This window comes from Bos taurus, chromosome 7 (genome assembly GCF_002263795.3).
Source record: "Bos taurus isolate L1 Dominette 01449 registration number 42190680 breed Hereford chromosome 7, ARS-UCD2.0, whole genome shotgun sequence".
In the NCBI taxonomy this organism is placed as follows: domain Eukaryota; kingdom Metazoa; phylum Chordata; class Mammalia; order Artiodactyla; family Bovidae; genus Bos; species Bos taurus.
In genome coordinates, this window is record NC_037334.1 from 59,347,702 (window position 1) to 59,365,050 (window position 17,349).

Sequence of the window (17,349 nt, forward strand, 5' to 3'; positions counted from 1 at the left end):
TTTCTATTTTCTCATTAACTCTCCTTAATATATGTGTTTATGAACACCTTCTGGATATAACATTCTTTGAAAATAAATACATGATGTACATTTTTCTAGGTTAAAGGGTAGGAAAGTGCTAAATGTAATTACTTGTCTTTTTTAAAGGATCTTTGCAAGGAATATGAAAATCAAGTGAGAAATGGAAGACTTTTCTGTACACGGGAAAGTGACCCTATCCGTGGCCCTGATGGCAGGATACATGGCAACAAATGTGCCCTGTGTGCTGAAATTTTGTAAGTATAGACGTGGTTTCTTTGGAGTGACTCAAAGGTGAAGTAAAGATTGACTAAAATGATGGGATAAGAACAGTGTTTATGGGAAGATTTGCTGTTGAGAACATCTGAGCAATGTTATATTCTCTACAAATCATAATGCCACCTAACAAGCAAGCTCTAATATTTCTTTTTTAATACAAGTGGATTCTAGTTTCCAGTAAGATGACTGGATCACAAAATACTTGTTACCATTTCTTCCCATCACCTTTGTAAGCCTTCTTGTGAGCTAGTCATAGTATGCATGTGCTCAGTCATGTCCCACTCTTTGCAAACCTATGTACAGATCGAGAGTTAAAAGTAGGCACCAGGACTGATTATTTTCCTTCAGTTATTACCACATTAGGGCTGCTCAGGTGGTGCAGTGGTAAAGAATCTGCCTGCCAATGCAGGAGACACAAGAGATGTGGATTTGTTCCCTGGGTCAGGAAGATCCCCTGCAGTAGGAAATGGCAACCTGCTCCAGTATTCTTGCCTGGGGAATTCCATGGACAGAGCAAGCAGCCTGGAGGGCTATACAGTCCTTAGGGTCGCGAAAGAGGTGGACGTGACTAAGCAACTGAGCACACACATACATACATTACCCCACTGTGGCAGAATAGATGGGATGCCCACAAAAAAATTCATGTTCATATGTGAACTAGATTAACTATCTTTTCATCTTGGACATCTGGCCCTGGGAAGAGAGCAAATCCCACAACACATAAATGAGGACATATATAAAGATGGCTCAGGAAAGGTCTCATCACACTTTCTTTCAGGTCCTTGAACTCTATAAGCTCTTTCCTCTGAACTGCTAGTTCTTCTGTTGGTCAACTAATGTCTCTTCTGTGTATTTCATATCAAAATTATACTTCTTTGGATAAGATCTCTTAAAATCACTGATTAAACTCAGTCTTTATAACATTTAATAGTTTCATAACAATCTTAATAGTTTATATTTGTATAATTATTTCCAGTACTATCTATCGACTATCACTCTGCTCTACTTGTCCGTAGTTCTAAGAAGATAGAATATGTGCTCATATTGCAAAGTACTCTATGCCCAGGGTGCTATCTAATGCTTGCCAGCAAATAATTACTAACCAAATGTCGAATAAATAATGGATGAATGTATGGACAAAGATCCCGGCTCTCAAGAAGCTTTTTTAAGGCTAACAGCAATACATGGATGTGTGTGCACATGTGCACATGTGTGTGTGCATGCACACACACTCTCTCTGCCAAAGAGAATGAAAACTATCCTATAAGAGAAGAATATCCAATATGAAAACACAGTAAAAGATGTATAACTCATTTCTACTCTGAGGTATGGGATGTCTTCTTAAAGAAGGTAGAATTTAAGTTGGGGGAGATTTAAAAGAGAAGATGACAAAAAAAGAAAAAAAAAAGATTGCTACAACGGGAAGAAATGGCAAACAGCAAACTTGAAGGCAAAATGAAAGGGGTTCTTTGGGAAAATAATAAAGATTTCAATTTAATCAGGGCTTCAGGGTGATTTGAAAATGTTTGTTCTAAAACTCAGGAACACTTAGTTGTTTGTTTCTACCTGCATCCAAATGACTGTTTTACTGCTTGAAGATTCAAAACATCTATATTCATTCCCCTTTTCGTTTCTGTCTTCAGCAAACAGCAATTTTCAGAAGAAAAAAATAAAGCAGATGAAATCTTGAGAAAGGCTAATGAAAAAGCTAAAAGAGATACTGAGGTAAGGATTAGTTTGATCAACTTAGTTATGACTTTTATAGGGGTGTGTGTGTGTGTCTTTTACTCCAGAATGGAATGGCTACCTGCTCCAATATTCTGGCCTAGAGAATTCCATGGACTGTATATAGCCCATGGGGTTGCAAAGAATCGGACACGACCGAGCGACTTTCACTCACTCACTCACCATCTTAGCTCAGACACCTACCAGCTTTCCTTTGCACTGATGCATAGGCATCCTGCCTGGTCTCTATACTTCTAGCCAGCATCCTCCTCAATCCTCAAGATTCATCTTCCATGTTGTTTTCAGAGTAGGAAACATCCATGAACCAATGGCATTATGGAAATCTAATGTTTAAAGTATACTGGGCCATTTCACTCCATGAAGAAACTCTACTTCAAATAGCTCACTCCCTTAGTCCACCTTCTGTCTTCATGTAACTCTTATTGTTAAGGTCTCAGTTTCAGTTGCTTTCTCCCTTCAATTCTGTGTTACAAAGGCCTTTTGATTTTAGCTATCAAATGCCCCCCAGCTATCCTTTTATGTTTCATTTTCAGTTTCTTCCTTCTTCTCTTTTCCTTCCTTCCCTCTCCATCCCTCCCTTGTCTTCTATAGTTTCCCTAACTTCAGCCTTTAGTCACCTAAACCCTCCACATATCTGACTGGACAAACTTTTTAAAACAAAAATCTGATTAGATTTTTCTCTGCTATAAATATTGTTTTCCTGTTTCCAATGAATAAAGTGCAGAAGTCTTTTCAAAGTTGAGTGGTCTGCTTCTGACTTATCTTCAAATTCTCCTTTTGACCAGTTCCCAAACCTTCCTCTTTGTGTCCTGATAATTCTTTAGCCAAATGGCACCCCACTCCAGTACTCTTGCCTGGAAAATCCCATGGATGGAGGAGCCTGGTGGGCTGCAGTCCATGGGGTTGCTAAGAGTTGGACACGACTGAGCGACTTCACTTTCACTTTTCACTTTCATGCATTGGAGAAGGAAATGGCAACCCACTCCAGTGTTCTTGCCTGGAGAATCCCAGGGACGGCAGAGCCTGGTGGGCTGCCGTCTGTAGGGTCGAACATGACTAAAGCGATTTAGCAGCAGCAGCAGCAGCAGCATTGTACTCATGGCTGTGATAGATTATCTGAAAATAACCTATTCCTTTATGCCTCTGGCTTTGCATACCATAATTCCTCCTGGAGTTCATTTTTGCCACATTGTTTTCCTAGACACATTCTAAAGATACAACTCATGTATAAATTCTTCTGGGAACTTCCTTGAATCATTCTTTCCTTTATGCTGCTGCTGCTAAGTCGCTTGAGTCGTGTGCGACTCTGAGACCCCACAGACGGCAGTCCACCAGGCTCCGCTGTCCCTGGGATTCTCCAGGCAAGAATACTGGAATGGGTTGCCATTTCCTCCTCCAATGCATGAAAGTGAAAGTGAAGTCGTTCAGTCGTGTCCAACTCTTTCGAGACCCCATGGACTGCAGCCTACCAGGCTCCTCTGTCCATGGGACTTTCCAGGCAAGAGTACCAGAGTGGAGTGCCATTGTGCACACTTAATTTAAACATGTGTCATATCCCTTAGCTTTTCATATTGTAATCCCTTATCCTCTTCATTCAACATAAAAGGGCCAAATCACATTCATATTTAATCCCTCTAACTTAATACATTTGTTGAATACTTAAGTGAATGAATCTTTTAAGGAGAAATATCACAAATTTTAGAAAATTCTAAACCCTAAAAGTTTTATTTTGATCCTTAATTCCTCTTTTCTAACATCTTTGATAAAGAATATCATACATTTATAAAGAATATCATACATTTATAAACAAAGAACCATCTCTAAACTGTCTGATTTCCATTATTCAGAAACTGTGCATTGAGTATCAGGATCGTGCCAAGAATGGAGTACTTTTCTGTACCAGAGAAAACGACCCTGTTCGTGGACCAGATGGGAAAATGCATGGCAACCTGTGTTCCATGTGTCTAGCCTTCTAGTGAGTATAGACTTTTAGAATGTTGAGGAGTAAAAGGATCCTACAGTAATTTAATAGAACTAGCCTGTTTTCAGAACTGGGGAGGGAGCTACAGAAGTTACACAGAGAATGTTAATAATAGAGGCGGGAGTACGTATCTAGAGCTATTTATGCCAAGATGTCTGTTTCCCCCACATCTATTCCTTCGCACTGGAACATCCTGATTTACACAAATATCAAATTCTCCTACTGCTGAAGCTACAAGTTTATAGGCATTTAGTCTTCCCCAAATTAACACATAAACTACAGAAATTGATTATTAAAGTTGTCCATGAAACATCCATGAACTCATAAAATAACAGTACATGTTGCTTTTTATAATGTGACATTTCTTAGTAAGTTATAATTGAGTTTGGTTTCAAAATCTGGGATTGGGCTCAGTTTATTTGATTGAGTTCAGATTAAGTAGTTCACTACATTTAGTTTGACCTTTTGCTTTGACCGACAACCATGTATAGTTGAAATACCATCAATTAACTGTACATATCATACAATTCCATTGTATAGAACAAACAGGCTCATTTGGCTTATCAAGGTATGGCAATTATTAATCTTTTTCTATCCATCCTACATTTCCTTATAGATAACACAGTCATGAGTAGGCAGTACATATAAATTGAATTAATAAATCTAGGGTGTACATGAGGTGGTAGATTGAACATAGACTTGAGATGAAAGCTCTTGGTTAGTTGTGGTCATATCCTGAGATTATAAGCAAAGCCCTCACTACTTCACCTTGTGTCTGTGAAACAAGGGGACCAGTCGGTGTGCTCTGTTAAGGCCACTTTCAGCCTCCAGGTATAATGTCACCAAGCTAGTAGTTTTGGTATCTCCTTGATGAATGCCGATGATGTTCCTTTTCTGAGCATGGTCAAGAAAGGTTATTTTCGGAAAGCAAGTCTCCCAGTATTGCTATCTTTATTTCAATGTTAAGCAGAAACTATGAAGAAGATATGGTACTTTACCACAGTGGAGGCTGTTGTGTGCTGTTTCTCATTAATATGTAGTGATAAAGGGGCCACGTTGCTTCTTCCTAAGGAGGGAGGACAGATTAGCGGTGCAGGAACATGGAGAAGCCATTGCCTGGGTTTGGTTCTATGGATCTGTCCTTTTTCCACCCCCTCATTCAGCCAAGCAGAAGCTGAAGAAAAGAAAAAGGCTGAAGCAAAAGCAAGAAGTAAAAGAGAATCTGGAAAAGCACCCTCATATGCAGTGAGTAGACTATAATTTGAACACACTTCAAAGAACCTAAATGCTGGCATACTGCCCTGCAAAAATCCCCAGAAAACCTTAACCCTTCAATCTAGAGATGACATTGAGATGCATGCTATGGCAGATTGATCAATTTTTGCTGCTTCAGAAACTAACTCTGTACAATGAAAAGGACTTATTTGCAGTCTGGGAAAAAAAATTGAGTACTAGTTCTACTTTTATCATGTAACAGACTGGACTAGCTTTTGCTACTCAGTTTTCAGAGACACTTGGTGTGTATTTTCTACAGGTGAATTTTTGAAATTTCACCTCTGAGTTGGGTTAAAAAATACCTTGCACACCTGGAAAAAACATGGTTTTTACCTTTGAAATGCTACAATATTCATTTTCATGGACCTATGTAAGTTATCATAACTTGTTTAAATGATAAAAGTTGAATCCTCCTTTTCTAATTTTTTTTTCCTTATCCAGCCATTCTCCCTAACACAGCTGGACTAAAGTTTCAAAATATCAACCAGATCGTAATACTTATCTTCTTAAAATGCACAAATCACTCATTATCAACTGAAGGATGCATTTTAGTCTCCTTAGCTCTCTTATTTGGCTCCGTACTGCTGTTCAGAAATTCATATGCTGCTATATATGCCATGTAGTCTCCAACATGTGCCCCTCAGCTCATTTTAGCAATCTCAAATGTATATTTCTCAATCTATTTCTTAACCAGGAAAATTCTACTTACTCTTCAAAGTCTCACTCAAATTATTGTAATTCCCAGAAAACATCTTCCCTGATTTCCACAATCAGATTTCATGGTCCCAACATTTGGGTTCTCAGATTTTCTTGGACCTGTATGTGTGTACTTGTTTCATCCTATGTCTAGTAGAGTTTACTTGCCTCCCTCTTTTATTATGCATCCTCTGATGTCTTGTTTGTTTCCGTCTCTTAGCAAATCATGAGTTCTGTTCCTTGAGTTGAATTTTATATTTGAGAGAAACACAACTAAAGTCCTGGATTCAAAAGATTAGTTTCTACCAGTGGAGATGCTTTGAACTTCTGCTTTGAATGGGGATGAAATGTATTTCTAGATTACCTTCTCTATTTTGGCAGGAGGTGTGCAGTGAATACCGCCAGTTTGTGAGAAATGGGAAACTCCCATGCACCAGAGAGAACGATCCCGTCCAGGGCCCAGATGGGAAGATGCATGGCAACACCTGCTCCATGTGTGAGGCCTTCTTGTGAGTAGAGCGGCTGCTGGGAAAATGAGGGAGGGTTCTGTCCTTTCTGCTTCATCTCTCTCTCTTTGGGAGCTTTATTCTCTTTCTTAAATTGTGTCTGTTTCTTGTCAATGGCGTTTGTATGTGTGTGTGTGTGGCACATTTTAGCACAATGTTGTAAGAATCCAAGAATGATTCTTGCGTATTACTTGCTGGTTGAGTTCCCATGGGAGTGTAAATGATCTGAAACAAGGATCACACCCTTGTGGAGTGGGATATGAAATCATCGGAAATCATGTGACAGATCACTAGCAAACATATCAATATGCCCAACAGTGCATACCTAGTTCATAATTTATATCAACTGTAATAATCAAATATTTGAGTACTTTAGATCACTTTCAACCTGGATAGTCTAGAATTCTTACTCATTTCTCTTTAAATGACTCTCTTTTAGCCAAGCAGAAGAAAAAGAAAAGAAAAAGAAGGAAGGTGAATCAAGAAATAAAAGACAAACTGAGACCACAACTTCCTTTGAGGTAAGAGGAACTTCTGCAACAAGTCAGAGGCATATGGACCTGGGATCCATAGGTGGCATTCAGGGCACCCATAAATTCTCTAAAACCGTATGAAACACGAATATAGTTTGTGTTTGTGTATTTGTTTATATGTGTGCATGCACACATTTACATAGATAACTGTTTCTAGGTTGAGGGTCTATAACTTCCATCATTTAAAATTGCTTGTGTCCTCAAAGTTATTCTAAAATTTACCAACTGCTGAACCCCATTTGAGAAAAAAAGTCTAAACTTCAGGATTTTTTGCAATCTGATCCAACTTGTGTTCAACAGCTCAGACTTCCCTCCTTGATTTCACAGGAGCTGTGCAGGGAATACCGCAAATCCAGGAAGAATGGACAGCTTCTCTGTACTCGAGAGAACGATCCCGTCCAGGGCCCAGATGGGAAGATGCATGGCAACACCTGCTCCATGTGTGAGGCCTTCTTGTGAGTAGAGCCCAGGGCTTCTGAGGCTTGGGGGCAGGGAACTGCTAAGGGAAGTTTTCAAATAATTATGAATAACACATTTTCCACTTAGGCATAGCTAGCCTTTTTTTCTGTGTCACATTTAAATGAACTGAAAAACATAAACAAAACAAATCCAAAACTAAAAAACAAATGGAGAATTTTTAGATGATAACTTCTGTGACGCAAAGAATACAGAATCATTTCAGGACATTTCAGAAAGATCTTTTTTTCAGAGCAGAGACTACTCTGTGAAAACCACACTAAATGCTTTTAGTTTTATGAAGGATTATTAACTGAAAGAGGAAATACATGAGATTATATACATTGATATCATTATGGTATACAGCGGATTTTAGGAATTTTTTGTTTTGGTTCACTATTTTTCTTTCTACTCATTCTGTGTGACCGCAAGCAACAGGATTAAAACTGATGAGAGATACAGGGAGACAGATTTGGATACAACATGAAGATGAACTCTGCAATAGTTAGAGAAGGACTGCTTCAGGAATGATGATTTTATTGTGCAGGAGTTCAATACCCCATTTATAGGGACTAAAGTATGACTCTATTCTCAATAGACAAAAACCGGAGTCAATGATTTTCCTTAAGTCTTTTGCTCTTTGTCCCAAGGGATATTCTATTTTCTATATGCCTAGAATTTCTGAAGGAGAAGGCAATGGCAACCCACTCCAGTACTCTTGCCTGGAAAATCCCATGGACAGAGGAGCCTGGTAGGCTGTAGTCCATGGGGTCGCTAACAGTCGGAGACGACTGAGCGACTGCACTTTCACTTTACACTTTCATGCATTGGAGAAGGAAATGGCAACCCACTCCGGTGTTCTTGCCTAGAGAATCCCAGGGACGGGGAAGCCTGGTGGGCTGCTGTTTATGGGGTCGCACAGAGTCGGAAATGACTGAAGCAACTTGGCAGCAGCCGCAGAATTTCTGAAAGGACTCAGTCATTCCATCTCCCCTAGCTGAGAGCAATATAACCCAGGAGATTTGTCCCATAGTGTGAGAGAGCCATGGAAACATTAAAAAAATCTGTTACGTGGAAATCATGACAATGACCATATAATTATCATAACCAACATTTATTGAATGCATATAATCTGCATATACTTGTTGAGGGCTTTGCTGCCCAGTCTCATTTAATCTTTACAGCAACCGTATGTAATGGGTTTGGTATTATCACAAGTTATAGATGAAAAAAAATTAAGGCCCAGAGAAGATGAGGATGATATAAATTTTGGCACAGGAAAAATGAAGAAAATGATAAGATTTCTCATTGTTTTGGTAGTAACATTTACATGTCTTTAGGCTTATTTCAGTCTATTCTTGATATTAATCTTTCAGAGATGAGGAAGTAAGACTGCCACCTAATGGTCATCTCTGCTGTTTCCTCTAACTACATTATGAAAGGGAAATATGTTAAATCTTACAGACAATTTACAATCATCATAGTAAAGTTTGGATCAGTTTTCAAATAATGAAGTTTAAGAAACTCCACAATTTTGGAGCTATTTTAGTTAGTTTCTTCCATCAATGTAAAAATTATTCAATTAAAGTTTTATTATCTCATATTTTAAGGATATGTTAGCAAAGGCTATTGCCTTTCTTAAGAATCATGCTTTCCTCCATAGTCATTTCTTGCACACTTTAATAGCATATACAAATAGAGTTCTCAACTTTTTAAGTTTTAATTTGATCAATGAGAATTTATGCTGATTGTAACATATAAAAATTGTTTTTGTCTCTATATGATTGAATTATCTGCATTATAGATCAAATTATGCTCTAGACCGAGCATATTAAACTCAGTTTGCAACACTGTCACTTTTCCAAAATGGCTAAGAGCTGTTACTCTCATTTAAACATAGGCCTGTTCTTGGAGAGTTAATTTTCAATAATGCTGATAATGCTGATGATATTGATCACTTTTATCAATCCCTTTATTATATACCAGATACTTATTCTCATTGCTTGGCTATGTATCAACTCATGTAATGCTCACAACAGTCCTATGAGAGAAGTATTCTTATTACTTCTCCTATCCTTCCACTCTATCTCCCACAGTTAAAGATGACAAAGACACAGACAGGTTGACACTTTCTGTGTTTCTTGTTCAATTTTGCTGCAGAGTCTTTCTTCTTAATCATCATGCTATACTCCTCCCAGAAGCTAAATATTACCACTTTATAAAGAGTTTTTTTTTGGAGGGGGACTTCCCTGGTGGCTCAGACAGTAAAGAATCTGCATGCAACCAGGCAGATTCAATCCCTGGGTCTGGAAAATCCCCTGGAGAAGAGAATGGCAACCCACTCCAGAATTACTGCCTGGAGAATTCCATAAACAGAGATGTTTGGTGGGCTACAATCCATTGAGTAGCAAAAAGTCAGACATGACTGAGCCACTAACGCCTTAACTTGCAATGAAGAGTTTTGTACCTTTTGCAAATGCAAAAGAATCAGCAAGTAAGAAAGTCCCATTGCAAGTTATTTGCTGAGAAGCTAAATAGGTTTCCTTGTTAATTAAATGATTATTTCTTGAATACCATTCTCTTGAGATGAAATAAATCATTCTAATTATTACCCAATAAAATGACACCTACTATAACTGGATCATGGGAGTTGCTTGAGAATAATGAAAGCAATGAATGATCAACCAGTGAGTGTTAAGAATCTACCATATTAAGATTCATTTCTTTTCTCTTTTTTCCTATTTCTTACAGTCAGCAAGAAGACAGAGCAAAAGCAAAGACTAAAAGAGAAGATGCAAAGGTAATTTTCTCACAAGTTCTTATATTATACCCTGACATGATTTCTCTACAATAACACTCTAGGTATCTCATTAGCGTAAATGCTCCCCTGTTTAATTTTTATGGGACACAGAAAGACAAATACCATATGATATTGCTTGTATGTGGAATCTAAAAAAGGTACAAATGAACCTATTTAAAAACCAGAAATAGAGTCACATATGTAGAAAACAAATTTAAAGTTACCTAGAGGCAAAGTTGGGAGGGGCGGTAAACTGAGAGATTGGGAGTGACATATACACATTACTATATACAAAAACTGGGATTCCCTGGTGGCTCAGATGGTAAAATGTCTACCCGCAATGAGGACACCTGGGTTTGATCCTTGGGTCAGGAAGATCCCCTGGAGAAGGAAATGGTAACCCACTCCAGTTCTCTTGCCTAGAAAATTCCATGGATGGAGGAGCCTGGAAGCTACAGTCCACTGGGTCGCAAAGAGTTGGACACGACTGAGCGACTTCACTTTCTTTTCTTTTATAAATAAAATAGATAACTAACAGGAACCTACTATATAGTACAGGGAACTCTCTCTATATATATATTTTCAGTTCCATTCGGTCACTCAGTCGTGTCCAACTCTTTGTGACCTCATGGACTGCAGCACACCAGGCCGCCCTGTCCATAAAAAACTCCTGGAGTTTACTCAAGCTCATGTCCATTCAGTCAGTGATGTCATCCAACCATCTCATCCTCTTTCATCCCCTTCTCCTGCCTTCAATCTTTCCCAGCATCAGGGTCTTTTCCAATGAGTCAGTTCTTTGCATCAGGTGGCCAAAGTATTGGGGTTTCAGCTTTAGCGTCAGTCCCTCCAATGAATATTCAGGACTGATTTCCTTTAGGATGGACTGGTTTGATATCATTGCAGTACAAGGGACTCTCAGGAGTCTTCTCCAACACCACAGTTCAAAAACATCAATTCTTCAGCGCTCAGCTTTCTTCACAGTCCAACTCTCACATCCATACATGACCACTGGAAAAGCCATAGCTTTGACTAGATGGACCTTGGCAAAGTAATGTCTCTGCTTTTCAATATGCTGTCTAGGTTGGTCATAACTTTTCTTCCAAAGACCAAGTGCCTTTTAATTTCATGGCTGCAGTCACCATCTGCAGTGATTTTGGAGCCCCCGAAAATAAAGTCTGTCACTGTTTCCACTGTTTCCTCATGTCATAATTCCAGATGTCATGATCTTAGTTTTCTGAATGTTGAGCCTTAAGCCAACTTTTTTACTTTCCTCTTTCACTTTCATCAAGAGGCTCTTTAGTTCTTTACTTTCTGCTATAAGGGTGGTGTCATCTACATATCTGATATTATAGATATTTCTCCTGGCAATCTTGAATCCAGCTTGTGCTTCATCCAGCCCAGCATTTCACATGATGTACTCTGCATATAAGCAGGGTGACAATATACAGCCTTGATGTACTCCTTTTCCTATCTGGAACCAGTCTGTTGCTTCCTGACCTGCATACATATTTCTCAAGAGGCAGGTCAGGTGGTCCAGTATTCCCATCTCTTTCAGATTTTTCCACAGTTTATTTTGATCCACACAGTCAAAAGCTTTGGCATAGTCAGTAAAGCAGAAGTAGATGTTTTTCTGGAACTCCCTTGCTTTTTTGATGATCCAACAGATGTTGGCAATTTGATCTCTGGTTCCTCTGCCTTTTCTAAAACCAGCTGGAACACCTGGAAGTTCACAGTGCATGTACTGTTGAAGACTGGCTTGTACAATTTTGAGCATTACTTTGCTAGCGTGTGAGATAAGAACAATTGTGTGGTAGTTTGAGCATTCTTTGGCATTGCCTTTCTTTGGGATTGGAATGAAAACTGACCTTTTCCATTCCTATGGCCACTGCTGAGTTTTCCAAATTTGTTGGCATATTGAGTGCAGCACTTTCACAGCATCATCTTTTAGGATTTGAAATAGCTCAGCTGGAATTCCATCACCTCTGTTAGCTTTGTTGGTAGTGATGCTTCCTAAGGCCTACTTGACTTTGCATTTCAGGATGTCTGGCTCTAGGTGAGGGATCACACCATTGTGATTATCTGGGTCATGAAGATCTTTTTTGTTTAGTTCTGTGTATTCTTGCCACCTCTTCTTAGTATCTTCTGCTTCCGTTAGGTCCATACCATTTCCGTCCTTTATCATACCCACCTTTGCATGAAATGTTCCCTTCGTATCTCTAATTTTCTTCAAGAGATATCTAGTCTTTCCCATTCTGTTGTTTTCCTCTATTTCTTTGCATTGATCACTGAGGAAGGCTTTCTTATCTCTTCTTGCTATTCCTTGGAACTCTGCATTCAAATGGGTATATCTTTCCTTTTCTCCTTAGCCTTTCACTTCTCTTCTTTTCACAGCTATTTGTAAGGCCTCCTCAGACAGCCATTTGGCCTTTTTGCATTTCCTTTTCTTGGGGATAGTGTTGATCCCTGCCTCCTGTACAGTGTCACAAACCTCCATCCATAGTTTTTCAGGCACTCTATCAGCTCTAATCCCTTGAATCTATTTGTCATTTCCACTGTAAGGGATTTGATTTACGTCATACCTGAATGGTCCAGTGGCTTTCCCTAGTTTCTTCATTTTATGTCTGAATTTGGCAATGAAGAGTTCATGATCTGAGTCACAGTTAGCTCCCAATCTTGTTTTTGCTGACTGTATAGAACTTTTCATTTTTGGCTGCAAAGAATATAATCAATATGATTTTTGTATTTTATATATATATATATAATGTTATATTTATATAAATACATAATGTATGTTATATATATAAATATATATATATATAATTGATTCACTTTGCTGTACACTAACATAACATTGTAAATCAACTATACGTCACCTATCCACATTAGTTCAATTTACAAAACAAAGTGCACATATAATAAAAGCTAGTGGAGGTGATGGCATTCTAGTTGAGCTATTTCAAATCCTAAAAGATGATGCTGTGAAAGTGCTGCACTCAATATGCCAGCAAATTTGGAAAACTCAGCAGTGGCCACAGGAATGGAAAAGGTCAGTTTTCATTCCAATCCCAAAGAAAGGCAATGGCAATGAATGCTCAAACTACCGCATAATTGCACTCATCTCACATGCTAGTAAAGTAATGCTCAAAATTCTCCAAGCCAGGCTTCAGCAATACATGAACCATGAACTTCCAGATGTTCAAGCTGGTTTTAGAAAAGGCAGAGGAACCAGAGATTAAATTGCCAACATCCACTGGATCATGGAAAAAGGAAGAGAGTTCCAGAAAAACATCTATTTCTGCTTTATTGACTATGCCAAAGCCTTTGACTGTGTGGATCAAAATAAACTGTGAAATATTCTGAAAGAGATGGGAATACCAGACCACCTGACCTGCCTCTTGAGAAACCTCTATGAAGGTCAGGAAGCAACAGTTAGAACTGGACATGGAACAACAGACTGGTTCCAAATAGGAAAAGGAGTGCGTTAAGGCTGTATATTGTCACCCTGCTTATTTAACTTCTATGCAGAGTACATCATGAGAAACACTGGGCTGGAAGAAGCACAAGCTGGATTCAAGATTGCTGGGAGGAATATCAATAACCTCAGATAAGCAGATGATACCACCCTTATGGCAGAAAGTGAAGAGTAATTAAAAAGCTTCTTGATGAAAGTGAAAGAGGAGAGTGAAAAAGTTGGCTTAAAGCTCAACATTCAGAAAACGAAGATCATGGCATCTGGTCCCATCACTTCATGGCAAATAGATAGGGAAACAGTGGAAACAGTGTCAGACTTTATTTCTGGGGGCTCCAAAATCACTGCAGATGGTGACTGCAGCCATGAAATTAAAAGACGCTTACTCCTCGGAAGAAAAGTTATGACCAACCTAGATAGCATATTCAAAAGCAGAGACATTACTTTGCCAACAAAGGTCCATCTAGTCAAGGCTATGGTTTTTCCAGTGGTCATGTATGGATGTGAGACTTGAACTGAAGAAAGCTGAGTGCCGAAGAATTGATGCTTTTGAACTGTGATGTTGGAGAAGACTCTTGAGAGTCCCTTGGACTGCAAGGAGATCCAACCAGTCCATTCTAAAGGAGATCAGTCCTCAGTGTTCTTTGGAAGGACTGATGCTAAAGCTGAAACTCCAATACTTTGGCCACCTGATGTGAAGAGTTGAATCACTGGAAAAGCCCCTGATGCTGGGAGGGATTGGGGGCAGGAAGAGAAGGGGACGACAGAGGATGAGATGGCTGGATGGCATCATGAACTTGATGGACATGAGTTGGGGTGAACTCCAGGAGTTGGTGATGGACAGGGAGGCCTGGCATGCTGTAATTCATGGGATTACAAAGAGTCAGACACGACTGAGTGACTGAACTGAATCATATTTGATCTTTGTCGGGATCCAGCTATGGATGAATACTCATATCCCCACCTTCAATTATGATTATTAAGTAAATCCTTTGACTCTTTATTTTAAATCTATATCACATGATTTTATAATTGTACATTTTTACAAGTAGCAGAGCAAACTATGTTGGATTACTCTCAGTTCAGTTCAGTTGCTCAGTCATGTCCAACTCTTTGCGACACCATGGACTGTATTACACCAGACTTCCCTGTCCATCACTAACTCCCGGAGCTTGCTCAAATGATGTCCACTGAACTGGTGATGTCATCCAATCATTTCAACCTCTGTCATCCCCTTCTCCTCCTGCCTTTAATCTTTCCCAGCATCAAGGTTTTTTCCAATGAGTCAGTTCTTCACATCAGGTGGCCAAAGTATTGGTGCTTCAGCCTCAGTATCAGTCCTTCCAATGAATATGCAAGGTTGCTTTCCTATAGGATTGACTGGTTGGATCTCCTTGTTGTCCTAGGGACTATCAAGAGTCTTCTCCACCACCAGAGTCAAATAGTCTTACAGAAAGTTTATCTTTATTCTAGTTCCTAACAAGAGTTGCAAAAGTATAAGCCTAATAATTTTGGAAGGTGTGTGTGTGGGGGGGGGGGCAGAGTCAACAGCAATTAAAAGTTTTCCTTTATACTGACTAATTTTCTCAATAACTCTGTTACCTGGAATGATCTTTTTATTAATATTAGTAATTCAGAATTGAAAATTTGTTCTATCCAGAATGTCTGATCAGTTTCTAAAATCCTCTAAGCTTTTTGAATGATCTTAACACATTCCTCCTTCTCTCCACTTCCACTGTTATTCTTCTCGTTTCAAATATGCCTCCTCCAACCCTGGACTCTGTCTGTCAAGTAACTCTCAGAAAGATGTCAACCAGTTTCTCCAGCCATTATACTTTCCTATTTACTCTCCCCAGATCTTTATTTCAGATATGTCTTTATTTCTTAGTTTGAAAATGTTTTTTCTCTTCTTTCTCAGCCTTTTAAAGACAAATGGAGGCTCATAATATTCTTTGCGGGGGGGGCACATTCATTTAAAAATGTTCAGCTTTACTGAGATATAATTGAATTACAACATTGGGCAAGGTGTATAGCTTGTTGATTTGGTACCTTATAAATTGGAAAATGCTTGCCACCAAAGCTTTGGTGAACAACTCCATCATGTCACATAATTACATTTGTCTTTTGTGTGGAGAACATTTAGTCTCTTAGGAACTTTTACATATATAATGCAGTATTGTTAACTATAATCACCATGAACTAGAACTTATAACTGCAAGATTGTATCCTTTGATTACTTTCTCTCTCTCTCACACACACACATACACACACACACACACACACACACAGTAAACACCATCTAATTCAGTTTCTGTGAATTTGGCTTTTGGGGATCCCACAGATAAGTGATACTATACAGTACTTGTTTTTCTCTGACTTACTTTACTTAGCATAATACACTCAAGTTTGTCCAAATTGTTGTAAATGGCAGGATTTCCTTCTTTTTCATGAAGACCTAGTAATATTCTCAGTTTTTCCAGGAAACCTCCTCTTCTAGGCCTGTTGAATTTCCTCCCCTTTGATCTTTCCTAGCTTTTATAGACTGTGATGTGCGACACATCATAAACATATATATTTTATTTTGGTCTCCACCGATTTTATCAGCCTTCCTCTGCACCTCTATTGTAAGCACCCTCAAGAGGATGCTGACGTTAAACATTCTCAGATCCACTAAACAGAACAATTCTGAGTCCACGAAAGAAGACTTTTAAATGCTTACTGATTTACTGCTACATGTAGTCACTTTTTTTCCCCTTAACTCTGCATTACTTCTCCTTCATAACAGAAAGAAGTGTAGGAAGGGTAGAAAACCACTCTGAGAGTGTATTTTCTTCATTTTCCAGGAACTCTGCAGTGAGTTTCGGAACCAGGTGAGGAACGGAATGCTCATATGCACCAGGGAGAATGACCCTGTCCGTGGCCCGGATGGCAAAATGCATGGAAACAAGTGTGCCATGTGTGCAAGCCTGTTGTGAGTGTCTAAGCTCTTCTCTCCCCTTCATTCTCTTTACAATTTATCAGCCCTGTCTCAATTTCTCCATAAATGTGTAGAATATAGACCATGACTTGAATGCTAGACAATTTTAAAGCACGTGGGAAAGACATTAAGTAACACTGAGTCACAGTGACAATGTTATTCTCTATTCAGCTATCTTTCTATCTTCTAGCTAATGCATGGGAAGAGTCTTAATTTAGTGCAAATATGTTTTTAACACCTGACAATCATAATTTGTAACAAAAAGAGACCAGAAGTTTGATGATCTGGGTGAGATTAAGTGTTTGGTCCCCCACCCCTGACATTTTATGATTCTGTGAGTATACTCAGATGCCAGTTAAGGGAAAACCAGCTGAACAGAAGTCTCTGGGGTCAGTGTGTAAACATGTCTAAAATAGCCTAAACAAGAAATGGAATAGAATGGATTGCATTTATCTTTTCAGGGGCATTACCATATGCAGGTGAAATACTCGGATAAGTGGCTTACTGTAAGAGAGTGAAATCTGTAAGAGGCAGGTCCCATATGGATGTTTACTAAAAGTCGTCTTCTTTAGCCATGTCCAGGTCTTTGGGCCACTGTTTTTCTGAGTGGAGC

At 38.9% G+C, this 17,349-nt stretch overlaps 1 protein-coding gene across 1 annotated transcript in view; it reads left to right on the forward strand.

The window, feature by feature from the left end:
- The window catches only part of SPINK5 (serine peptidase inhibitor Kazal type 5), an 83,583-nt gene that overhangs the window by 25,660 nt on the left and 40,574 nt on the right, over window positions 1–17,349 (forward strand). The window contains 9 exon segments of the mRNA NM_001102102.2: window positions 148–275; window positions 1,941–2,022; window positions 3,891–4,018; window positions 5,188–5,269; window positions 6,377–6,504; window positions 6,941–7,022; window positions 7,362–7,489; window positions 10,242–10,290; window positions 16,603–16,730. Coding sequence (NP_001095572.2) covers window positions 148–275; window positions 1,941–2,022; window positions 3,891–4,018; window positions 5,188–5,269; window positions 6,377–6,504; window positions 6,941–7,022; window positions 7,362–7,489; window positions 10,242–10,290; window positions 16,603–16,730 — 935 coding nt within the window.